This window comes from Antennarius striatus, chromosome 8, assembly GCF_040054535.1.
Source record: "Antennarius striatus isolate MH-2024 chromosome 8, ASM4005453v1, whole genome shotgun sequence".
Classification (NCBI taxonomy): Eukaryota; Metazoa; Chordata; class Actinopteri; order Lophiiformes; family Antennariidae; genus Antennarius; species Antennarius striatus.
Genome location: NC_090783.1, coordinates 17,738,498 through 17,766,069, shown reverse-complemented (window position 1 = coordinate 17,766,069; position 27,572 = coordinate 17,738,498). Strand labels below are relative to the sequence as shown.

Below are 27,572 nucleotides of genomic sequence, written 5' to 3'. Positions count from 1 at the left end.
GAGGGGCATTCTATCACGCCCTACGTGAAAAAAGGCGCTCCCGTTGACCACCAGGGGCGCTGCAGCAGTACTAGATAAGTTTAAGCAATTCAGCGGTCAGTTCAAAAGTCACAATTTAATATGAATATACAGATACAAAAATATTTAATATTCAGTAAAAATATGAAATAGTTCATCACAAACGTTATAGCTCTACGTTCCATGTTATTTTCTAGGATCTGTATTTTATTTTAAATATGTTTATCTTTATCACGTAAGAGCAGCAGAGGTTTGCCCTTCCTGCAAATGAGCAAATTTGATACAAAAATGAGGGGAAAAAATAACACAGTGGAGTAGGTGGCCATAAAATTTCTTACTTTTTTTATCAAATTTTCCCCCAATCATTTATTAAAAAAATTTCCCCATCACTGAGGCCTTTCTTTGGATGTATATTACTAAAACTACCACTACTACTGTTATTAACTTTTTGTGAGAAAGTGAGTAACTACATACTTCAAAAGTTACAGGCTCTGGTAGGAAATATTTAGCAAATTATAGCGTAGAAAGGGCATCAGTTTGTTGATTAAAAAGTCTGTTTTAATAACAGCACTGGGACTCTGTGAATATGTTTCTTGAATTTGACAGCCTGGTTCTATAGCTCATTCCAATTTAATCAGCAATTCCAAAAGACAAAACGCACTACTTGATCTGACTATCCAGCTAAGGTCACAGTGCACTCAACTGTTTTCTCAATTTATTTCTCTCACACTGAAAAAGAATAATGAAATCATAGCGCACTTAACAAAATAGACACACATTGAATCTATTTCATGAGTGATGTCAATTTGTCATTGTTTCCTGCCAAAATCTGACACATACACATGTAAAAAAAATCATGTGACATAAGATAAATGCATAAACAGAGTGCTTTGTGCAAATGTGTACAGATTATGGTTTTGTGTTAGTGATACATGGGTAATGTGCACAAAACATACATAATACATCTAATTCATAAACATAAAACAATACACAAAGATTAAATATAGAACTCTTGTCTAATTTTGGCCCAGTATTGTAGAGTACATACAGGTTGAATTCTTTTTAAAAGGTCTGGTGATGTCACCATTTTAATGAGTCATTAGGCAATACTCTTTTTGGCAATTTTAACAAGTGGTACTTAAGCACTGTACACCTGTATCCCATTTCCTCACTTCAGTTTCTTTTGTCAAAACTAAAATAAAACTTTTCATACACACATAATCCATTAATATAAAGTAAGAGGATAAAATCCATCTTACCTGAAATATACAAATTTTTGTGATTTGGAGATGCTTAATGGTTAAAAAAAAATTGTAAAAATAATGATACTGAAATTAAATATGAGCAAGGTAATTTGATCCAGAACCAAACCCAAAAATGCAGAGTGCCTTGCAAACAGCACTGCTCATTCTTTCCCATGCAAACAAAATCATTCAAATTTCAATGTCCATTACAGATAGCATTATAAAACTGGCAGTGTTCATTTTAACATGCCATTCACTATATATGTGCTTAGATTTTCATTACTGGAGAGGTGGTGTGCCCATCAACCTGTGGAGTTAAAATCTACTAATCACTAAGTTCTGTCAGTTTTGTTCACCATCCTGTGGCTAAAGAGACATGGCCTATAAATCATCAAAAAGTGAGAGTCAGACACTTACTTCCCAATATTCTCATCTGTTTTCACACCTTAGTGGGGCTATTTTTTTGTCTCAGTCTGAAGTGAAAGCTTTTGGAGAAACATCTTTGGATTATCAGGGTACTTATGCTACTGTAAGTAGAGCTCTCATTAACATTTGATACAAATTACAGCTCATACATGTTGACTTAACATATTCCTGATTCAAAAGACACTAAATGTAAATGCTCATAGAGTAGAGGTAAACAGATGTTTTTCTTTTATGCTGCAGATGAAGAAAGCTACATAAAAAGCAATTGTTCATAATTTGTAATGGCTCTACAAGCTCAGGCAGTGATAAGATTTTTTGGGATCAGTATACATATTTCAGACTACAACGTCTTTTCTCCCAGTTTCAAAAACATTCAGCTTTTGTATTTGTAATTCCTACACAAATTAGGCTGTGACAGAGAATTACGAGTTTTATCAGCGGTCTCTTAGATTTATTTCCCTTTTTAGCACATTTTAATTTAGTATTATTGCCTTTGAGTGATTAAATATCTTTCTCACGAACACAGACAAGATACAAGAGCAATCAAGAGACTTACAAAGAAAAGAGCAATGAGAACCAAAGATGTTCAATGGAAAGACACTATCACACTAACTGAGGTGATCAGATAGCGACATACAGTTATGACATAACTGGAAAAAAAAGCTGAAAGTAAAGATGAAATTTAACATAAACTGTAGCAAAATATGCACATTATTTCAAACATACAACTAAACAATATCCTCATGAAAACATCACAACAAAAAATTCTGGAAACCAAAATACTCAAAAAAAACAGTCATACCTTCAGGCACCACAAAACAATCACCTAGTTTAGGTTGCACTGCACCTATAGATCACTCAATTAAAGTGACACAACTTAATTAAAAATATTGATCAGTAGAGGGCTCCCTCTGTTAAAAGCTGTGGTAGCATAGACTTTATAGTCCCATCCCTTCAACAGTGTGTAACACAGTTAAAGGCAGACAATACTTCACTATTTAATAAATCTACACTGATGGACTGAACAATGACTTTTTTCTTCCATCAGCAAAGGCAACAGGTGGAACATAATTGAATTACCATAGAAACACTTGTTGACCTGTGCTTTCACCAAAAGCAACACAGACCAATCTATTGTCTATAAGGAACTACACAGTGATTGTCCCTCACAGTCCCAGTCTTTGTGATACTCCTCTCAAAAATGTACTCCTGTGTGAGAAAAATTTGGTAAAAACTACAGCACCCAGGGGCTCTTTGTTGACAAAAGGGTCAAGATTCAAACAGGAATGACTATTCACCATTTCATACAGTATATGGCCTGCTGGGACCCTTGTCACATCTTTTCCCATCTGTACCCCCCATATCCTATTATTAATCTACTATAATGAAAATGTACAAAAGTCTATGACAAACAACTTATAGGGAGTGTTTCCTCTTGGTTTGAGTATCACTTTCTATTTAAAGTACATACCTGGTTTTGTGACGTTCTCATTTTTTCTATAAAAACTAAAGTCCCTTATCTTTTTTGATTTTGTGCTTTTGATTGCACTTATGGCAGACAGGAGCGTTGCATGAACTATGTCAAAAACTATTTCATGGTAATGCTACTGATTAAAAGTGGTTGAGAAAATACTGTGCAAGAAGTGCTTAAAATGTCCATTTAGCTATTACATAAATTCAAATCTATGTAGCCTGCTTCATTGCATGTCTCCTTTTACTGAGACTCTAGCAGAAATGAATATAAATCCCCAAACTGAAAGCAGAATACATAAATCGGCACTGCTTCATTTGATTCCCTTTTTTCCTCTTAGTTCCCTCCTCAGCCAATCATGCTGCACTGGCACTCAGAACAGAATTTTAAATTATTTTCCCTTAGGGTTAAGATTTTGATTAAGTTAAAACAGATTATATGGCACAAAAATAAGGATTCATTTAAAAATACTGAATAAAGTATAGAGTAGGAAAAGACATGGTCTAAGATTGTTAAAACTTTGTTCATTGATCATAATTACTTGTTCAGTTTTGTAGTCCCGAAGGCATGTAATTAAAAAAAAAAAGAGAGAGAAAAGCAACAATAATCGAGTCAACACTTCGTTCCATCTGATCCCCATTCAGCCTTCTCTCCTGCTGTGCTCAACACAGGCCCAATCCTTCCTTGGAAAGGCTTTAGAAACTCCTCTTACTGCCAATGTAGCCAGTTTGTACTTGAGTGATTCTCTTTATCATCTATGCTAAAGACACTTCACCCGTTCCTAAATTGAGGGATATGCTGGCAACAGCTTTAGTCAGTCCCGATGAGGCAGTAGCTGGGGTAGCAGTGGGACAGAGTTGAGGAGGGATCAGAGACGAGCATAAAACTCCTCATTGAGTTTTGTTAACTCGTTGACCTCCTCTTCATTCCCCTCCTCTTGGAGTACAAGAGGAGCAGCCTGCACCTGAGGAGTCAATGGTGAAGCACAAGGCTCTTGGCCATTTTCAGAATGGGGAGGGAGGTGAAAGTCTGTGGCATGCCGCTGCCCAGAGATAAGTGGAGCATTCCCATATCCTTCCTTTCTCACCTCTATGGACTTTGCTTTGACAGGCTCAGACCCTGATCTTGAAGATCTCAAAGCGCTTTGTGGTTGAGGAGGGAGTGTGGAAAGAGAAGAGGAGGGAAGAGAAGTGAAAAAAAAGGAAGAAGATGGAGGGAGAGCCGGTGTCTGGGCAACAGATCCTGAGGTCGTTTTGGATGTTGATGCCAGGGACAAGGGTCCAACACCAGCACCCAGCTCTGTTCGATCTGAATATGTACTTTCCCCACCTCTAGGGTAAAGAAAGGTCCTCATTTGACCTTTACCCTTAACATTCACAGTACCTCTATAGTCAAATTCCAAGCCCATGGCACTGAGCACTGCGTGGCTCTCCTCGCTCACCTGCACCCGACATTCCACACCTGTGGAATCCATGCGGCTGGCAATGTTGACAGTGTCACCCCAGATGTCATAGAGAAGTTTAGTGGTGCCAATCACCCCTGCCGTCAGCGGTCCATGGTTAAATCCAATACGAAGCTTGAAACCAAAACCAAGCATGTTCTTATTGAAGTCTTCCAGGACACCCATCATTTCCAGTGCAAAGTTGAACAGTGCCCTCAAGTGACCATGTGGAGAGTCGTCATCATTCACAGCCTGCTGCTGAACATTCAGTCCAGATGCTGCCATGTATGTGGCGCCTATTGTCTTGATTTTTTCTACACTTTCAAACTCTGGTTTGCGAAGGAGCTCATCAAAGTCTCCAATCAGCTCATTGAGGACACGGTAGCACTCTTTCCCACCTTCATAGCTCTCTTCATAAAACTCACTGAAGTTTACAATACTGGCAAAGATTACACCCACACTGTCGTGGTTCTTGGAATAGCTCTGGGTCACCTGAGGGTAAAATGAGACATAAGAAATTTAATGGGAGAATTGTCTTCAAATGAACTCAGTGTTTTCTGTCCATTTCTTTTTAAGCATTTATTTATTAACTTTGGTAGGATTAGCTCCATAACTTAATTTTTCCACCTAGAAAACAATAACAATTACACCTTATGGTTTGTCTTTCAAATGTTTGCAAATCTGGGTATTGTGGACTTTAAATTTTTTCTATATACATGATTATATTTGATTGAAAAAAATATTTATAACATAATTTAGATTTTATAAACCACATCTGGGATTTTTAAAAAAAAGCACAGTTTTAATGTTCTTTGTAAGTCAAAAATAAAATAAATAAAAATGGATAAAAAATAAAAACTAAACCTTAAGCTGGTCTGCAACATGGATGGGGATGATGTTGCCAAGTAACCACTCAGCCTGGTTTCGCATCGTCTGGATCTTGAAGCGATGTTTGTCAGCTTCTACGTTGCCGTGATAATGGAGACGGTAGCTAACCTCAAACTCACGGTTAAGGAACCAGACCAGGAGAAGAAGCAGGAAGAAGGCCAGGACAGCCTCTGGAACCAGAAGGTCAAGAGGTCGTGGAGGAAGTTCACGGCTAGTAGTGACCATTGCTGAACCATGATCACTGGCTGCGGAGATGTTCAATCTGACCAAGATAAGATGAAAGGATGAATAACTAGTTAAACCTTCACAAAAGGTACAAAGGTGGAGATTTGTTATGACGAATTGGTTACTCTACTAGATGAAATGACATCATGATGGAATATTTGTAATGCAGCTTTGATAAATTCGGACATCAGCATTTTTTCACTCACTACCTCAAAAACAATGCTCACAACTAGCTTTACTTCACAGTGCCAATACATCCAACTAAACCTGATAACAAGCTCCTACTGTACTGATTCTCAATGTCAAAAAGCATTACACAAGATGTAATATGCAAAATCAAAAACTGAGCTCAAACTAGATGAAAAGAATTTGCTGTTGACTGGAAAAACATTTAGAATGTATTTTCAATATAAAGCATTAACACAGTGGGAAAAAATACATATAAACTCCTAAGAAAATGTTTCTTATGTCAGTTTTTCTTTGTACAGTTTTGACTCAAACTAGTTACTGGAAAAGTTTGAAGGCTTGCATGTCCACAACATAGAAACCTTACCACAGAAACCTTACGTTGTCTGTTGATAAATACTGTACTGGGAAAGCATCAGACTCAAACACTGGCTCATAAAAATTCCCTGTAAGAAGTATGAAACTTGACCTCGACCTAGAGCATCTTTCCAATCTCAAAGTGTAATATTTGTAGCCTCTATTTCTAGCAATTTTGATTATTTGGTCTTAATAAAAACCCAAAATTCAGTGTTTCAGATAATTAGAGTTTCATATAAATTCAATAAAAAAACAATTTAGATTCAAGATTTTTTTTAATTTAAGATACTTAATTAATCCCCAGTGGGGCAATGAAGTGTGTTCCGGACGTCCAGTCTACTCCGCAGTTTGGTTTTCTTTATGGTCACTGCAGAAAATCCCACTTCACAAAGATTGGAGGTTGGAAATGGAAGCAGGGTTTTCGATACTTTTTGGGCAATCTCAGGATAATCTGCCTTGACTTTAATCCAGAACACCAGCGTGGTTGCGGGCGCTTAATTGTGTGGGCTGATAACCTGTCACATGACCGTCAAGCAGGACAGACGCACTCATTTGTGTGTGCGTAATTCCGCACAGACGTCACTTTTCAAAATAAAACATCTTTCAGACTCTGAAATAAATAAAACGGAAGTCATGTAAATTATTTTTTTCTTTTTATGTGGCCCGGAACCAAATGACCCATGGACTGGTACCAGTCCGTGGCCCAGGGGTTGTGGACAACTAGTTTATAGCAGCCATTACTCCTGGTGTACAAAGAGAAAGAGACAGAGGAGGAGAGATACAAAGGGAACAGTGGAATAAAAAGTAGGATGAAACAAGAAACAGCTATAATTTTCAAAAATATAAATTATAGCCATTGGTCCAGATAGACCCTTGAAATGCCCCTCATCCACATTTTGTTTCTGTTTCAATGGAGATACTCACCCCTGAACTGGCAGGCTGTTATTACGGGAGCTGGAAGATGATGGGAGTGTTGTCAGTAAGGAAAATAATCATATAAAACAATAAAGATCAGAATAAATCCACTTTGTTTTCTGAATAAGGGTATATTATACAACGGTGGAGCTACATGAATGGAAAAAATGTACATAAATATTTGCAGCTAAAACATAACACTGTCAAGCACCACATTTTACAGACCATAAGGCACACAGGATTATAAGAAGCAGTCTTGATTACAGGGTCTATTTCTGTACTTCAATCATAAATAAGGCACACCTTATTATTGGGCGCATGTTAAAAAAAGGTAATGAAAGTAAAACAGTGAATTTGGTTGAACTTCATTCTAATACGCATTTAAAGTACACTCGGTTATTTTTTGATTTTCTTTTGTTACAAATTGATCGAAGTCCTAATCTTCTGTATCTGAATTGAACAGCTCGGCAATTTTTGTCATCAAACACGCCGAGTTCCCTCTCGTCATTGTCAGAGTCAGTCTCATTGCTTGCAAATTCACTTTGACCATCCAGTTTACACCAATGTCCAGCGATTTGGGTTCTTTTATTAATCCACTCGGAATGATGGCAAACGCCAAATTTATTTGCTACACTTGGTTTTTCACAGTAGCGGCGATATGGGCACGCTTGGAGTTGCAGATCAACAGAGACGGTGAAGGGTGGAAAAAAAACACAACTCTCGCAGCTGCTCTATCCCCGTTCACAACTGCGTAACTGATAGCCTGTAGTTGATGATAGCCTGCCAGCGTACATAGTGACGTATTACATCCCTATGTTGGTGGAAAATGGTCCGTCAGTCAGTCTAGTGGAGCGCTGACTAAAATTGCAAAACAACAGTTTTATAAAATTTTTGAACTCTAAACACACACTAGGCGCTTCGGTTTAAAAGGTGCACCAATGATTTTTGAGAAAATTAAAGGCTTTTAAGTGCACCTTGTAGGGCAGAAAATATAATATGTTTACAGATGAGAATGTCATGCAAAAAAATCTATCTTAAAGTCTACATGTAAAACATTGTGTTTTAATTCCAAGCTTTCATACAATTTATAAATCTGGGTTTGCACTAGGAGGTAGTATGACTAAGCCACTATGGCTCAGTGTAAAAGAATTGAGTAAGCCACATTCTGTGTCCACGACAGCGGCTTGCTGTAATAGCAAGTAAAACTTACAAGTAAACATTGAGTAATACCAAGAATCAAATTTATTAAAATCAAAGTGTCTAAGTCAAAGTTAAAATGTCTTCTAGTCTAAGTAAAACTTACAAGTAAACATTGAGTAATATTTTGTATGATTGTATCTTCACATAGTGAATACAAGTTTTCAATTGTTGGGGGGTGTAAAACCACACCTGTCATAGGGGGTTGTGGGGGGGATACCCCCCCGCATGGGGGATCGGGGGGCAACCCCCGGGAAATTTTTTAGAAAATTGGGTTGTTTTCCTGCATTCTGAGGAAAAAATCTTCTGTTCAGTTTACCTACAAAAATACACTAAAGTCAACAGGTCAAGCTTAACTATCTTTATTTCTGTCCTACTTAATGCAGGTATGAATGTGAGATTCAACAATTGAAAACTTGTACTCACTATGTGAAGATACAGTCATACAAAATATTACTCAATGTTTACTTGTAAGTTTTACTTGGACTAGAATACATTTTAACTTTGACTTAGACAACACCATTGGTATGCCATAGTTTTGTTTTGTTTTTAAAAATTCGATAATATGATTTTTCATTTCAATTTAAAAAGGCATATAAAATAGCAAGCGAAGTGAATACATATGTGCATGCATCGCTGGTTATTCCTGCCAGTCATAGAGATCAAAAGTCTAAGACTACAAAAAAGTATTGATAATATCTTTCATTTACCTTCTGATCGGTCTGTCACCACTCCTACCCCCTCTCAGCATTCACCATTTGTTGTTCAATTAGGATTTTAACGCAAAATCTACTATAAAACACTATTCTCTTTGTCTTTCAATCGATTGTCCTCGCCTTGTCGTACACCAATTTGCGGGTTTAGCTTATAAAAAAAGAATCTTTTTTTTTTCATTGGACGAGAGGAGGTCATGACCCGAGTGCATATTTAATGATTGGGAGCGTTCTGGTCACTTCGGCTATTTCCGTCGGCATGCTTCGACTAAATTCGGTCGGTATGCGGAAATAGTGGCGCCGGCGGAAATAGCGGCGCTAGCGAGCGAAAAAGTATTGAGTTTTAGCCTTTTTTCCATAAAAATAAGAACGCTACTGTGGCTACACAGTCTAAAAACCTTGTAGCCAATCTGGAATTTACTTCGCCTATGGCGACGTGGCGAATAGCGAGCGCAAGCTCAGTAAATTAATAACTTGGCCTCCTTCTTAGGAGGATTTTATAGTACATCACAGTAGGATGATCAGTGTTACATATTTCACTTTTGTGAACTTCAAGGTAAAATTCCGACACTATTACAAGTCTTTAAATAGATTAAATAGACATGCCCTACCAAGCACAAACAGTACATTATAAATGGTATAATATTAGTGTCTGTGTACTCTAGGGACTCACAAGCACATATAGAGACACACACATGCACTCTGTCACATGTATCTTGCATTCAAATGCATTTAGTATCTGTACCTGTGCAAGGGGCTGTAAAGCAACAGCAGTAGGGCGACTCCTGTGGCAGTGGCCAGGATTGAACGCATCCAAAAACTTAGCTGACTGAAGTTACAGTACTGGATGATAGCCAGGATGGTGGCAGAGCACAAGAACATGGTAACCTGGGGAAAAGACGGTATCCATTTAACAACATATCAGCAACACACAAAAAAAAAATCAAATGTAGCCTGTTAAGTTCCAGAAAAAGCTTTAAATTCTGCAGGAGCATTTAACACAGGTCAAATAATAATAATAATTAATACTATTAATTATTAATATTAATCATAATGCTTTTGACTCAACATTAAACTATTACTATCAAAAAATATTGTTCCTTCTGCTCATTTAAGTAGTATCTAAAATTCAGATATCAACATAGTGCAGCATATTGCACTGCAAAAAATGATGCAAACTAATTTAATTCAAGGCAAGAAGATACAGATTTAGGGTGTTGGAGAACAAGATATCAAAATGCCACGCATCTTACAAGTAGCTCTTGGCTCAAGCTGAACGGAAAGAGTCACTTTAACAGAGATAGTTATAACTTTGTCTCAAAATGACAAAAACACTATTCACTAATAGTGAAGCATGGCTGCCCTGTTCTTCTAAAATGCAGGACTCTTAACGAAGGAAAGTCAATGATTCTGGTGCCAAGGTCCATGCTAGCTCATGGTTTTGTGGCTTTTCTAAGGATTTTTATCATTCTTCAAGTTTCAAGAGTTTTACAGTCACATGTACAGCAAACAGGTAGTTATACTTCTCAATGAAATTATTTTTCTGTTGAAAGATGACATATTAAAATGAAAAAGAACAGGATAAACAATATATAGTAACAAAAGAAACAACAATAAACAATTAACAGCAACTATTAAAAGATCAGTGTTATATGTATGTATGTCTTGCACGTGGCGTGTGAGTCATTCATTGAGAAGCCTAATGGCCTGTAGGAAGCTGTTTGCAAGCTTTAATTTCCTAGACTGTAGCGTCTGCCTGATGGTAAGAGTGTGAAGAGTGTGTGTTGTGATTGTGTCCCCATCTCTAATGAGGTTGTGTGGTTTTGTAAGTTGCAGTGAGGGGAAGGATGCCCCAGCAATGTGCTGTGAAGTCTTAATCACCCACTTGAGTGCCTTCCTGTCTTGTGCTGTGCCACCATAGGCAAGGTTACAAACTGTACTATTCCTCTCTGCTTACTTTGGCTTCAAGACATCATTCAAGAGGTGAGAAATCACACATAGTACCATTATCATAATTGGGAGTGGCCTCTGCAGGTTCAGACAGCAGAGGCATCATACTGATAGTAGACAGAAGTAATAACAGCTGTAGTGCTAATACTAATAGTGACAATGCTGGCAGCCATAATAGAAGGAGGAGCATTTTTGTTAATCATTCTCGACTGATATACTACAAATAGCTTTAAGACTAGAAATTATGCCATACCCAATTCAACTAAAAACAGTGTTAAGAATTCACTTTGTCCAGAGAAATATTTGTTAAGATTGTAGGTCCAGTTGGTTTGTCATTGTCCCTTGGCTTTAACTCCTTCTCCTACACAGGCTTTACCAGTTTTTTACTACCATCTATCAACAGACATGTTTACCTGGAATGGCAAGTTCACACTGCAGGTAAAGTGTGACAAGACCGATACGGCAGGAAGAGAAACTAACACAGCTCCAATTATGTGACGGGGAATCCATCCAGAGACCACCAAGAGCAGAGAGCGGGTACAATTCATCACCTCCTCCAAATAGAAGGCCATACTGTGGTAGACAAGAGGAAAAAGCAGTGGGGCAAAACAGGGGATGAGTTTCCAGCTGCTCAATTAAAATATCAGTTCATTATTCAATCTGTGAAAAATTCACCAAACTGTGATCAGTATTTTATTAAGATGCATTTTTAGAAAAGCTTGCTGCCATATTCTCAGCTAGGAGATATAGGATTATTGTACCAGTTTCAAAGAAATAAGTCAAAATGTAGTACTCACACTGAGATATATTCAAGCCAATACAAACACAGCACAAAAGACATCTTTTCCAATTAGAATGCCAAAAAATGTTAATCCAAACAGACAGATTTACTCTGATAAAATGATTCCATTTGATAATGTCTATGCCTATACCAATTTTTCCCAGACATATAATATCTGACCAGGGACAGTCAATTGTGTTATGTGAGCAAACCACCAAATAAAATACTATAATGTTGGTTTAACCTGTTTGGTTGTAGTAATACAAAAAGATTCATAATTGGTTTTCAATTCTGCGCCATTGAATCTCAAAACATTCATGCTTTTATACTAACCACCCACTGCAGATGTCCAACTGGAAAGATATTACTGGGCTCTGATGGCCATTTTTTTTAAAAATGCATGAAAGACTTTTGAAAATCTTCACCAAACTGCTCGAGAACAGGGGAACACATGAATTCTAACATGTTTTTTCCACACAAATATATTAAAAAATGTTTAATACAACAAATTTCTACAAATACAAGTGTTTCGATCAGCTTTAAAACCATACTTGTTGAACTCTATTTGTAGGAAGATACAGTATATATTGTAATTATAATTTGTGCACTCACAAAACCATTACAAAAAACAACCACACAGTCCCTCAGTCCCATATCTCCTCACCGTATAGACAGCAATAGGGAGGCTAGCTCCAAAAGACCAGCCAGGGGAGCCAGCACCAGGGCAGCAGGAGACAGAAGGTCCACAGTGGCCGAACTCACAAGAGGTGCAAGGAAGCAAGACAGCGTCAGGGCCAAGAACACAAAACAGCTGAGGAGAACATCCAGGAAGGAACTGAAGGTGGAGCTTGCAAATGTTTGCACCTTAACCTGATTCTTTACCTGCAGAGAGAGTAATCTGAGTTGAGGTAGTGGCACTTGTATGTTTTGTCAGAAGTAAAACCTAATCCAAACACATTATGACTGCTGTGCATCAGCGAGTCTGATTTACTGGTATAACAGCAGAGGGCTCCAAAACAATCGGAGTCAATGCATACTAAGTAGGGTGAGTCCTGAGAAGTGTCTCGCTCCTCAAAAGGCATATCTCACTTTCACAAGCATCTATTGGAAGATTAGCGCTGACTAAGGCAGCAGCAAGATGTACAACAACAGTTACACAAAAATGTACATACCTCCTCCTTGTAGCTGTTTCGATATGCCTTTTCCAGAGGTCTCGCTAGAAAATTAAGGCTGATCTTGTTAATGGGTGGCTTGAAAAAGTAGTCCTTCATCACACTGTGAACAGCAGAGTAACCAGACCAACCTTAGTTAACTCATCACTTCTATTGGACACAAACACTGCTAAAAAGCCATACTACCTAATGGAGTAGAGAAAAACAGTGAAGCCTTCAAACAAACAAATGATCAATTATAAACCTTACTTTGAATACTGTTATTTGAGTAAATGCTCACATTTATTCAGCCTGCCTTGTTTAAAGCAATACCCAGCCTAATTTGTACCCATCCTGCAATTTGCTTGATCATATTTGAAAAAAAGCAATATACAAGTTTTGATCAAAAAAATGTAAATATTTTGGAGGACATGTGCTAAATATCTAATCACATGCTTCAGTTTGTCTATTACCATAAACTATCAGCATAAACTCATCAAACAGAGCTCCAAAACACACTTTGCATGAATTTTTGCCGATTACTCGACACACACTTAGAAGCCTCAACACAGACCATAACATCACTACAGATAATGTACCAGTACGTATTCCTGAACCATCAAAAGTACCGGAACCTGTTCCTGAACCTCTTTCTGAGCCAGAGAAAGCACCAGAATCTGTCCTGAACTGGAGACAGTGCCGAAAGCTGAGGCTGTGTCTGATCCTGAACCCAATTCCAAGTCAGTTTTAGAGTCTATTTGAGCCCAAATCTGATTTACAAATGTCGGTATCTGATCCTGAACCCCAATCTGTTCCACGGTCTTTACCTGAGCCCGTACTTGAACCTGAGTCTTTACCTGAACCTTCTCCAGAGTCTGAACCCGATCCCAGTCTGTAACCTGAACCCGAATCAGTCCCAGAAGCTGAAACCAAATCCGTACTCAAATCTGTCCGAGCCTGATCTTAACCTGGAACCCAAGTCTGTCCAAGAGCCTGGTGCTGTTCTGGAATCAAGATCCTAACCCTCCTCCGGGATAGTATTTTTTGGACCGTTTCTTGGGGGGAGGGGGTTATTGTCATGGTCTCAATTCCAGTTCCCTCCTGTCCTCTGACTTCATCCACTGATTCCTGTCAACGGTGTTGCTGCGGCCGCCTGCTTTCCATCTCCAATCAGGCTCCACTCTACTTAAGCTCAGCTCAGACCTCAGTTTGCAGCTAGATTGTCATTCCACTCTTAAGGTTTCTTGGATTTCCTTGTGATTTTGCTTGTTTCCTGATTTTGCCTGTTTGTCTGTTCCTTTTCTGATCTTCTGACAACCTGTTGTAGGATTTTTCCCGAATTAAACCAGGCATTACCAATGACAAATGCGGTCTGGACTGGACCCTGTGATAGTTCTGTCCAGACCCATGACCACTCTCTGATAAATTTAAGAGAATAGATTTTCTTGGAGTATTTTTTGTGACAGTCACGGCTATAGATGGCGGGCTCTGCTTCTCGAGTTAATAGGGTAGTAAAAGAGAAAGTGAGGACAACATGGCTTGCTCCAAACGAAGGAACGTTAATGAGGAAAACCGCTAGTTTAACAATGAGTAGACTGAGAAATTTATGTTGATTCTTCCGCCAGGCAGTTCAAAACCATTTTGCCTCATATACTCCAAACATGTGGCATTAATTAAAAATGGTAAGATGAACCGCCACGATGAAACATAGCACAAACTTTATTTAAACTAATCCAAAGGGAAAATCAGTGTTATAAACTAATCCACTCATCCAGAGCAGAGCAAAAAGTTATACTTTATCATATGAAAATGATTTTAGCAAGCATTTACATTCAATTCTTAAGAACTCCCCTGTTTGTAGCATGCATCTAAACACATGGAAAACCAAAGGGTGAACCTGTAATTACTCATCCCTGAGTACTCTTATCTTTATAGACTCTACCACCTTTTGCTCACCATTCTTCTCTGATAACATCCACAAAGTGGGCATCACTCTTTTCTCTGAAGTTCTTTGCACGCAGTTGGATCAGGGCAGAGTGGTCCATTCCTGTACCTCCTGCTGCTGTACCAGCGGCCATGCCTAGGTTGGCACCAGCTCTTGTGGTAGTGCTGATCTTCTTTTCCTTCTCTTGGAGTATGTCACACAGGGAGCTTTGGCTGGCTCTCACCGTGTTCTCCAGTGGAGGACTCAGAAGACCATTGGCTGTCCTTCGGCCTTGACTGGGGGTGAACTAAATTGAAAGGAGCATGTTAGGAAGACAACATATTTGATTCAGATTCAAGATCCACAAACTGAAAGAGTAGGAAGCAAAAAGGCAAAAAGAAAGGTCATAAAGAACAAACTCGTTGAGTTTAGGTTGACAAATTCATTGGTTCTGTTTTATTCATGCAAGCATGTGTGTGTGTGTGTGTGTGTGTCTTACCTTGGCACTGGTGGGATTGTGATCTTCCTTGCAGCCATTCAGAACAGCTACATCTTCACCTTGTTCAGAAGACAATACCGGACTGCGAGACACATGGGGAGGCTAAAGAAAGAGAAAGAGAGTCAAGGAGGATGACACATTAAAGCATATCACACAAATGCAGTTCAACTTGTAATAACATCAATGGCACCTACTTACAAAAACCTTGAATATTTAAATGCTGACAATTACATATCAAACTACACTACTCTGCACTACCTGGGGACAGTTGGAATGCTTTATTAAAATAATGTGCAAGTTTGTGGAGGGAACAAACCGGACTCAATCTCAGCTGCAGTCAATCAAATATGTTTTAATTTTTTGAGCCACATTGGATGTAATAAGTATTGTGAGCTGCTTATCAACTGCAAACACATGTTGCCAATAGCCAATAAAAAAAAAAAGAGAGGCTGGGACATGGGAAATAGCATCAGAAGATAGTTGGAAGTATTGGGAATATCAAAACAAGGTGTTTGAACAGCAAGAGAGGAAGAGTGACAATAAATGTCTTATACTACCACATGATATGTTTGTTTAAACATTAAATTGTCACCCTTGCAAGAGTTTGCGCAAGACTTTGATGCATTCAGTTAATTAAGTTGGTTTGATAAGTCATGAAGTCTGTGATCCCTCATCGGTTACAGTCATTAATTGCATTATCCTGTCTTTCACATCTTATTCAAAAATCTGCGGACACAATCTGTAGTGTGTACCCTAAGCCTTTTCAAAAACTGTAAATATGTGACAGTTGAGTAGCGAGTCCCCAGCTCTAGGCACTGGTATAGATTTTTTACAGGTTTCTTATTGGCACAATCTCTTCTTATTTATGTTCTCTTTTAAATTTAAATACTACAGTATTTGTTCTCATGACTTGTTGTGTTTTAGTGTTCTCAAAAAAAAAAAAAACAGAAACCAAACCAAACCTGTGTAAGAGGTTCCTAATACATGTATACATCACCCTACATCATGAATTAGTTCCAGGAGACATGACGTAGGTCGAAAAACAATGTAAAGCAATCCCTCGTTACATGTGGTTAAGGCGTTCTTGGACAAAATATTTATTTTATTATTTAAGGTAATTTAAACATTTATGAACTCTCCCCATATATATATTAAACCACCATATATCTGTATTACCTTTTTACACACACGCACACACACACACACACACATATGGTAAATACATACATGCATATGCAATGTATAACATCTTACATCTAGTCCAGTCATAGTCCCTCTTCACAGAATGTATGTTTTTTATTGAAAGGGTGATATAAACATCCACAACTACGGTAATGATTTCATTTTTCATCCTTGGACTGCGTGTCAGACAGAGCCATGCTTTCTCCTCTCAGTGACTAAATTTGGCTTTGGTAGTCACAACAAATATAATTTGGTGATATTTACCATGTATCATGAATGCTTTATTTATACATGATAAAATAAAGGCTTTATTAAGGTTATAAAACAAATGCAGGAATTAATATGATTTATAATTGAGTAAAATGACGTGAACTTGACTTTTATATTTCCTTGTATTACTGACGCGTAATCGAGAACAACGTATCTCGAAACAACAAAAACAAGGTCGTACTACCATTTGCAGACAGATCATAATCTTCAAAGTTTAGTGACTACGGAGAAGTTTAAAACTATGATAAATTTTGTTGAATGTAGGCTGTAAATGTGCTTGATTGTCCTCTTATTTGGTTACTGTTATTAGTAATTCATTGTTCTAGTGAATACTATGTTGCTGCAATTCTTGACCAGATCTCATTGTAAGAGACTTCTTGATGGAAAAAGCAGGAAAAAAAGGCAAAAACAACCACTTTTAGTTGCATGGTTCAATTTTCAGTCACAAAGAAATTAATTCATTCATTTTCAGTCCTCTTCATCCACTTGTGCACGTCATGGGGAGCTCGAGCCTATCCCAGCTGTCACAGGGCGTGAGGCGAGGCAAACTCCGGGTGCGATGCCAGTGCAACGCGAACGTCACAAAGAAATGTTAAAATAATTTCCATTATTCTGATTTTTTTAAAGAAACTTCATAAACAACAAAGAAGGAATGGTAGAGATATCTATGTCTTGGTTCTATCCTCAACTTTTAGAGTCTTACTTACTCCAATTCTGTCTGGTTGTTGGTGGGGGAACAGGACCTCAGCTGCCTGCGCTCCTCCAGGGATGAGGTCCGGTGTGTGAGTCTGAGAGCAGGAGGACAGAGTGGCCTGTTCACCCATCAGTCCAGACTGTGAGCAACCACACTGCACATCATGCTCCAACTTCCTTCCAGAGATCAGATATGTTTTCAGACCTGAGGAAGGGCAAAAACAGAAAAACATGGCATCATATTGATGTTGTTCTTTTTTCAGATAATTTGCTTTGCTTGATAGATTGCTAAACTGCTTTTTGCTCAGTGCTTTTATCAACAACTGCCGTAGTTGTGGTCACTTAATTCTTGGTGTAATGGATTTTAACCTGTCAAGTGACCTAGACCTTACAAGAAGCACAGATACATTTTTTTTTTTTTTTAAATATATTTTATTTTATTAAACTGTATTAATTCCCAAGGGGAAATTAAGACTCCACGTTACGCACAGGTTTAGTAGTTTACATGCATCGATATAGTGTGTACAGGCCCGTAACACACACACACAGAAGGGGCCTGTGGGAACACAGGTGAGTGGGGGGTAGAGTGGCAGGCAGCTCCTTCATGGCAATGAGCAACCTGTAAAGGGTGCCTGGCTCAAGGGCACCTCGGCAGCGCTCCAGAGGTGAACTGACACCTTTTTCAGTCACAAAAACTGGAAAAAAGGCCTGCAGTCCGGTACCAGTTGGTTGGGGGCCATTGTTTTAAATGATTACGTTGTTAACCTGATCACACATATTTTTAACATTTGTGTTTTCTTAAATAGATGTGTATAAATGCTTGCGTACAACTTTGTGTAGTTTATTAAAAAAGAATAAAAGGAACCACTTTTATACTTGACTACTGAAAATACCAATGAAGGTTAAACAATTTATGAGATATGCTCAACAAATGAAACATTCCAAAAAATCTCAGTCTAGACTTGGCTCCAAGAACATTAAATCTGTCCTGAATTGAGAGGAAAACAAAAATATTGCTTAATACAAAGCTGTGAATTAACTATCTTTATTGATTAACAAGCCACAACACTATTTAGTTTCTTGCAATGTGTGATTTGCTGGTAATTTTGGAAACTTTCTTGTGATGTTACAGAACAGACGTGAAAGAAGAAGAAGAAACAAAACACTTCAAAAATCCCCTTAGGGAAATTATCTTTTCACTTTTTACAATATCTGGAGCATTAATTTGTGTACAGGCCCCTGAAACAAACACACTCACACACCAGGGGCCTGTAAGCATACAAATGGGAGGCAGAGCAACAGGCAGCTCCTTCGTGGTGCGCCCCAAATGAGTAAGTTTGTGAGAGGGCGGTGTCTTGCTCAAGGGGACCTCGGTGGTACTCAGGAGGTGAACTGACGCCTCCCACTGTCAGTTCACACGCCAAATGTTTTTGGTCCACACCCCACCTTGAACTGGCGACCACCGGTTTCACAGTCCAAGACCTAAGGGACTGAGCTACTGCTGCCCCTAATGAGAAATTAGTGAAGAACTAAAGATGTGGTAATCTTATGCCTGGTCTAACCTTAGATCCTAACATTAGACTCATAATAAAGAGAATTATAGTAACTTCAAACAATATTCCAATCAGTGACAAAGCCTGCCCCAAACCAGGCACTGCCAAAAATATTTGTCCAGCCCTGGTTGGACAAATATCTTTGGCAGTGCTGTACAATTTTGTAATATTTATTGCAGTGGATATATTAATTTTTTTCCCCCAAAATTCCTGTTTTTTATATTACGCAGACGGAAAATTATGAAAACGTATCATACAATTACGACCTAGAACATTCTTTAATTTTGCTTTGCAATTAACTTAAGTGGTGATTTTTCATTATCCTTAAATTATGTACTACAATAACAATTACAGTATATAAACTTTCATTATTGAATTAAACTTTCCAAGATTTGAATACTTTGCTTAGTAACTTAGAAAATGTGAAACACTTAAACGGAAGTTATTTAAATTAAAGCAAATTGTTTATTTTAATGTATTTAGGTTCATTTAATGCTTTGTTCTTTTAATTTAAGATCTGTGGTTATGATTCTGTTTGGCCTCACATCTTTAATCACAAACTTTGTCAAGTTCTGTGTCTGTGGTGGTTTTTATTTGTATTTTGTAGAAGTGTCACTGCGGTTGACAATTAACTCATTTGTGTGCTTTTAACAGCCACATGATGTTAAAGTCCCGTTTTCCAAATATATGCCAATATCACAAATTACTTCCGGAGGCAAATGTGAAGGGTGCCCGGTGTTACGTTTTTCTAAACACACCACATTGACTTTCAGTTGTTTTTAAACATGCTGATCATTAAGTCTGTAATTTATTATGCAGTGAGCAAAAAAGTAAAACTACATTAATTATGCAAAACCATACTCAGTGGCCATAAAATAAAGAAGGGATAACTGCATATCTTTGGGCATCTCAACACACAGAAGATAATTCTTCTTTAAGGCTTTTGAATTTCTCCTGAATTTCCCTTGGGATCATTAAAGTATATATCTATCTATCTATCTATCTATCTATCTTGAACAAATAACATGAAGAAAGCCCCTCAAGAATGTATGCATACACAGGCCCTGCTCAGTCACTGGAATGTCTGGCTGAAACTTTTAGACTAAAGATGACATTTTAGACAATCTCTAGAGAAATGTCCAAATCTGGACTGTGCACTTCCTGACAAAAGACCTTTGCCCTTGCGGTGGTTTCCAACCACGTGATCAATCTAATCCCAATGACTACTGGCTTCATGTACAGGACAACTGACTTATCTTTCATCGCAGAGCTTTATCTAACCCTTTATAATCTCATTCTTCACTTTTATTGTTGCTGCTTAGAAAATAAACAACCACTACCAATAAAATTAGACATCAACTTGTCTTTTCACAGATTTGTCTTCTTATATATCCATTTTCTATTTTAAACCTTCATCAGGCAATTTTGTACATGACACTGAAAATTTTTCTTTAAATGTTACAATAGAAATAAAGTTTTCTGATACCCTCTATTATGATTTTATGGTTGATTTTTTTAAATTTCTAAATATTTCAATAAGTGCCCCAGAAGGGTCACGACCTTGACATCTCACTTAAACTTAAATCTCTTACTCTTTCCCAACACCTTGCTTAACATTGAGCAAATAGATCATCTGCACTGTCTTTTTCTCAACCATTTTCCATTCACTTAAAGTTTCTCCCTTTGGTCTTTCTTAAGTTTTAAACCCCCATCCTTGCCATAGACTTCAGTTTTCACCCTGGTCAGTGACGGATCTTGAGAAAAGTCTTCCAGCAATAGCAGATGGCTCCATATTTGGACATACTGATGGAACTGACTTGATTCTCCTTAAAATACACTATCATTCCACTATCTCGTCCATCTATTCCTACCGTGTTCCCTATTTGGTGCCATGGCACAGCAAGGTTTGCATCAAACACAAGACCTTTGTCAAATCATCTGTAAGGTAGGGCAGAACATCAAGAACTAGTTCCAAATGGAATCAGATCCAGAAGTGTTAATACAAAATAAATACGCCACTTTCAAAACCAAAAAAAAACATGGATATGTCAATGTGTCTAGTATGTTGGAGTTGATACATTCAAAGATACATGGCAATAGGGTAAAAAGTTTCATCAAAAAAAAAAAGGCAATAGTGCAGGAGGCTATACTAACAAAACAAAATGAAATAGAATGTCAGGGGTATTAATGTACTTGATTTGGTGAGTGAGCCCATGAAATATATTGTAATTGTTCTTTTTTTTTCACTTCACTTTTTGCCTTCTTTGTCCTTCTTTGTCTTGCTTGAATTTCTTCACTGCCCCCTTCTGATTTCCACTGGTGCTGCTCCTTTTCAGTTGCATGTGTAAGTTCTTCAAAAATAACGATATAAGCCGAAATTAAGTCCATCCATCCATCCGTCCGTCCATCCGTCCGTCCATCCATTTTCACAATTATCCAGTCTACAGCCACTTATCCGCCTTGCAGGTCATAAATCTACTGGAGAATATCTAAGCTGGAGCGTGAGAAGGTGAGGTGAGGTACACACCAGATGAGATGCCAGCTCATCACGGAGCCACACATGAGACACGGTGAGACCAAGCACCTAAACTGCATGTTTTTAGAGGTGGGAGGAAGCTGGAGAACCCAGACAGAACCAATGTAGTCACGTGGAGAACATACAAACTCCACAGAGAAAGAAACTGAACACAGAAACTTTTTGCGGCGGGAAACAACACTAACCCAATTCCACCCAAGGACAATTTGAAAAAAGTGCTTTATTGAAAACTTACTGGCTAAAAAGTAAAATTAGTATCATATCTACTACCTTGTAATTTAATGAATCGTTTTAAAACAGTGTTTGAGTTCATTTCTCTTTTTCATACATAGATGCATATGTGACATGCAGTGCAATGGGCAGACAGAAACACTGATGCATTCCAACTGTCACTGCATCTCTTAGATTAACACACATACATATACAGATGTTAAGACATTTTAGTGTCTTCAAAAAGAGTCAGACTTTCTCTAAGGGAGGCAATTGTTCAGTGGCAGAAAGAAGACCTTGAGAACAAGAAATGACCAACCTTGTTGTTGCGAAGCGGACACCAATGACACTTTTTTTCATTCCTCTGTGGACACTTGACAAAATATTAACTCCAAGAATGCAGGCCGGCCGGCTCGCAGTGCACAGCATTAAATTGCAGCTGAGTAACACATCTATTATTCCTATAAGGATTTCTCTTTATATATTTTTTTATATGTATGAATTCACATGAAACTGCATGTATTAATTTTACTTTTATTGTCATGCATGAAGTGATTCATTCGTCTTTATGCCACAGATTCACAAAGCCTTTGTAATACCCCACAACACAAGCACACACGCACAAACATACACACACACACAATCACACACACACAAACCTTCCCTGCTGTTCTACATTAGAATGTGGAAAATACTTGGGTCATAACATACAATTCAATCAGATCAGGGGAAAAAATTCAGCAGTTTTCCTTCACCTTAAGGAAAGGGAACACTCATTCATGATACCAATGTTTTGATTTTGGACATAGAGGAGAGATGGTTTGAGAGAGGAATAAAAGAAGCCATTCATCTCAAAGTGGAGAAGCCACCTCTGAACGGGGGGGTGGTCTGCAACATCATCTTTCGCCGATTTACAATCAGGTTCCTTTCGGAACTTCCCAAAAGAACTACTCAGCAGATTTGCCCAGGTGAAGTGTGTCATGCTAATGACAACCTTTAGCATACAAAAAGGCAGAGTGGAACTCGCATTTCAACAATCCCCTTTTGATACCCCCCCGCATTCCCATTAACTGTTGTTGAGAAGTCAGACAGGTATTGGTAGTAGTCGTTGGAATATGAATAGAACTGACCACAACTCCTCTTCTTTTCCTTTCAGCTTTTCCCTTCAGGAGTCGCTACAGCGAATCAATTGCCTCCATCTAAAAAAAAAACTGACCACATCTCACAGGGTTAAAAGCTGAGACAAGACCAATTGAGGAAACCTTCTGGATGAGAGGTGAAATGGATTCAAGAAAGTTTCTTAAAGTACAGTGGACTGACTTAAACAAGTTTGGTTAACCATGACCTTGATGAATGATCCCCTATTGCTGGACCACACCCTCCGGTCACTCTTTCATGCAAAGGGGGAACACCACCTGGTCTGCCAATCCAGAGGTAGTCCCCAACTGCCATGTGAGGCATCAACCAAGACGCTCTACTTCAAGCATTCATCAAGGGATTAGGGGATTGCCACGGCGACAAGCAACCGCAGCTCTGATCACTGTATGACTGAAGCAGGAGGTTTGCATCGGTGGTAACTCAGACAGGGTCCAGTTGCGTGTTGGACTTCAGCAGGGCTGCCTTTTATCACCGGTTATGTTAATTATCTTTATGGTAATCTCATGTATATTATACAAATAAATACATTTATATGATATAATGACATTATGTTAAATGTTAATTTACTTTATTGCCCCCGTGGGGAAATAAAATTCTCTTCTAATCTGATTGCTGAAGGACAATTTAATTTATGTGATGAATGCCATGGCAAGCCATTCAGATGATGACAATGAAAAAGCCTCCTGAATGAGAGGCAAAACAACTCCAAGAATGTCCTACAAATGTAGTTGCTGTTTTTCAAACTGAGATCTACCATAACCTGGATGACTACGAATCTCCCCAGATATATTGCCTTAGGTAGCCTCATTGCTTTGACCTTGATCTCTGGGTCACCTCAGCTGAACCAATAATCAATCTCTGTCTGCTTTTGGATATGCAGGGAAATAAAAAGATGCAGGCAAAGATGCAATATCTGGAGCTATTCAAATTCAGCTTCTCAATTGCTCTTAAGAAACCAGTGTGCGACCTCATGGGGCATACTTCAGTGATCTTAATCATTGAACAACACAACACGTTACTACACTGAGCTCAAAGGGCACATTGTAAAGCTATCTGGGAAATAATTGACTGAAGCAGAGAAGATATGGGTATAGATAACTGTCATAGGTAGTCAACTATCATGAAAAACATACATAACACAGAATATATGATTGCAAGTAATAATGAACAGACAATGTGATGTCCTTTTTTTTTTACATAAAACTCACTGTGCAGCAGTCAGAATTTAAAGCAATGGTAAACCTGAACATAATTGATAAACTAAACAAACAGATTACTTATAAGCTGCAGAAAATTTTCTGTGCCTCGTGTACGTAGGATGCTAAAAAGGAAAACACATTCACCACAATATAAATCTCTACCTGATCCATAGTTTTGTAATGACCAGAACATGACAGGAAATCATTCACCTGAATGTCACTGTACCTTTTGTCACTATGCCTTCATTTATCGAGTTTGTGACTGGATGAATTTCATCATTCCTTTACTTCCAAATGCATGCAATCAGGAAAGTTCAAAAAAGTTTAAAATAGAAGAGGAAGAAGGTGCGGTAGTAGAAGAAGAAGAAAAGATAATGACAATGATTGATGGTGAACTTGAGCCTGCTAGATCAGGATTTCCATTCTATGTGATCTGGCACACAGAATGTGAGCAAGTCACTTGTAAAGTCAGTAACTTATTTCATGTCTTTACTATCCTCCATAAATAAAGATAATTCTTCTTGGAATGATACCAGTTCTTGTTTTCACACATACAAAAGACAAACAACCACAAACACACAAAATCACACCTACGATGTGACCAATTCACCTAAACTGAATGTTTTTGGAGTTGGGAGGAAGCCAGAGAACACAAAGACAACCCACACAAACATTGGGAAAAATATCAACTCAGCACAGAAAGCAATCAAACCCAGAAACTTCCTGTTGTGACGCAACAGGGCTACCCAGTACACGATCATGCCACCCAATAACTCACAGTACCACATCCATTTATTAGCTCAACTTGAAGTCTATCAATTCATTTTTATCTATTCTAGTAGATGCTTGTCATGTTTTCCTGTGGCTAACAATTGATTCTTCACTAATGACATATTTTATCGGGTCACGGTGAAATAAAACTTTATAAACACCAAAATCAGTCAATCTTTGGCATGGCTGTTGCTGCTTCTGCAGGTTGATTTAGGAAACACTTTTCACTGTTAGAGCAGACAGTAGTTATCAAGACTGGGCTGGCACTCGGAGGTAGTATGACTAAGCCACTGTGGCTCAGTGTAAAAGAATTGAGTAAGCCACAAAAAGCCACATTCTGTGTCCAAGACAGTGGTGCAATGCTCTGTGCCGACAAGCAATGGAGGGTGTGGCGGGATACCTCAGAAATAAACTTCTGTCCAAAAGACAACGGTAATTCGTACCTTAGGCTAACCTGATTACGTCGATGTTTTTTTCTTTCTTTCGTGTGTTTGCTTCTTTCTTTTACATTTCTTTGATATGTTTCATTACTACAGAATTTGATATATAAATGACATTATGAAAGAACATATAGTACGCGGATACAGTGGCAGAAAATGGACGGATGTTATGTTGAAAAAAGGTAGACCATTTGTAATATTTGTAATGGGAAAAATTTATTTGGAATTCGGACAAATCGGTATTTGAACAGCCTTCTGGAACAAATTGTGGTCGGAAACCGAGGTTTGCTTGTATTCAGAGTTCATTAGTTAAAAAAAACTGCTAATGCTTCTGGGCTCACTCAGTCAACATTGGTTCCTACTTATACCTGAGCACCAATGATCTCCCTACATATCATTTAGCTCCCCAAGTGGACAACCCGATCATTAATTTTACATAATCTGAAACAACAGATAGGGTATGACAGAGTTTTCTGACAGAAAGCCTGTAGTCTACATTACATTGCTGGCACGAACATTCAATCTGACCTGAATTGTCTGCAGTCTCGATGTTGACGAATATCACGATTCACATAAATACACTGTGTGTTTGTTCAATGCTGAGAAGCTCGCAAAGATTTGGGGGAAAAAAAGGACGAAACAGAAAGTTAAAGGTTTCGTGTCTTTTTTAGTTTGTATTTAATATGAATGTTCAACTGTTTGGAATTGAGGCTCATATGGCCTACCATTAAAGTCAGAAAGAATTGGGCTTGTTGATTGCTTTTTTTTTTAATGATTTTTTTGAGAAATCACACCCTGAGCTTATTAATACTGTGCACAAACATAAAACATCAGACTCAGCAAAACATAAAGGCGAATGGCAAACCTCTATATAAGAATTGACAAGACAGTAATGTAAGAGAGAAAAGCACGTCACACTGTAGTAACAGACTTGTAGTAATACAAATGGTAATTACAGGTCTGTTAGGACATAAGTAATGAGGAGAGAATACAGAAAGACAGACAAGGGAGAAATAACTTTGGAAAGGTTGCAGCATATATGCTTGTGATCTCTCCTTATGCTCTGCTGGTTAGATCACCACTTTCTGTCAGTATTAAGTAACGGTTTAGTTTCTCAACTAGACTGTACTCTTCATCTAAAACACCCGAATGCGCTAAAAATTAGAGAATAAGATTTGCCTAACGTAATACTGTGGAAGTAAGTGCTGATTTACTCCAATGCCCTGTGTGCATCCAGGAAAGTCAGACAGCAGCACTGCTACTGTTTGTTCTTTACTGAATGTCTTCAAATATGATTAAACTTGTAAACTAAATGATAATTTTATTCACAGAAGTTTTATTATAAGTCATCATGACTCGTTGGTATCATTACCATATGTAGTGAGTCCTTTGAATAACGTACATTATGAGTGGAAAGTAAAATAAACCTCACAGGTAGGTAAATAGATTTAATATGCTTTAAAAATGTGTTATGCATAATAATAACACTTTATACATGAAGACCTAAAAGAAGAAACCATTCACATGGCATGTTTATTAGGATTAACATTAATAAATGCATAGAAACAATGCAATTCATCACACTCATAAACCAAAGTTGAAATATGACAAATTGCTTATACTATTGAACATAGTTCCAAATCGAAATCTGCATCCTATTTTTAATTTTGTTACCGTACACAGGTTCATCTATGACAAGAGAAATGCTCTCAGGTACAGTGTTAATATGAGCAGCAAACTGACAGAACGCTACTGGTGTCATAAGTAGTAGCAAAGGATATGTCCTCACACCTAGAGTCAGCTGGGATAGACCGTCCAGGGTTGCAGAAAATAAATGATTGCATGTTAATATCAAGCCTAGTTAGTTAGTGATAACACATTTGTGTTCTTCACCAATAAATTCCTGTCAGCCCTCCATTGTGTCTTCTGCTTTTATGTTGACCTTTCCTGTTACTGCACATAATCTTGTCACTCTGTTCATCACACACCACTACAAACTGAAGCACAGACAAATCTGCAAGTCCAGTTAGTGAAGTCATTACAGTTGACCCTTGGTTTTTGTACTAACAGCTTTATTGAAAGTCAATATGAATACTGAAAAATCAATACTAACCAACAGTGGGCTTTATTCATTTGTTTTAAGGTCATCACTACCTTAAATAAAAACACTGATT

General features: G+C 38.0%; 1 protein-coding gene across 1 annotated transcript in view; it reads right to left on the bottom strand.

The window, feature by feature from the left end:
• Positions 1–95: 95 nt before the first annotated feature.
• Positions 96–27,572, bottom strand: part of adcy9 (adenylate cyclase 9) — a 36,910-nt gene continuing 9,433 nt past the window's right edge. Inside the window, exons 3-12 of the mRNA XM_068321591.1 lie at positions 17,546–17,736; positions 15,387–15,488; positions 14,920–15,194; positions 12,985–13,087; positions 12,477–12,694; positions 11,445–11,604; positions 9,827–9,969; positions 7,181–7,210; positions 5,465–5,750; positions 96–5,092 (exon numbers count right to left, since the gene is read on the bottom strand). Coding sequence (XP_068177692.1) covers positions 4,028–5,092; positions 5,465–5,750; positions 7,181–7,210; positions 9,827–9,969; positions 11,445–11,604; positions 12,477–12,694; positions 12,985–13,087; positions 14,920–15,194; positions 15,387–15,488; positions 17,546–17,736 — 2,573 coding nt within the window. The 3' untranslated portion in view covers positions 96–4,027. The remainder of the gene's footprint in view (positions 5,093–5,464; positions 5,751–7,180; positions 7,211–9,826; positions 9,970–11,444; positions 11,605–12,476; positions 12,695–12,984; positions 13,088–14,919; positions 15,195–15,386; positions 15,489–17,545; positions 17,737–27,572) is intronic.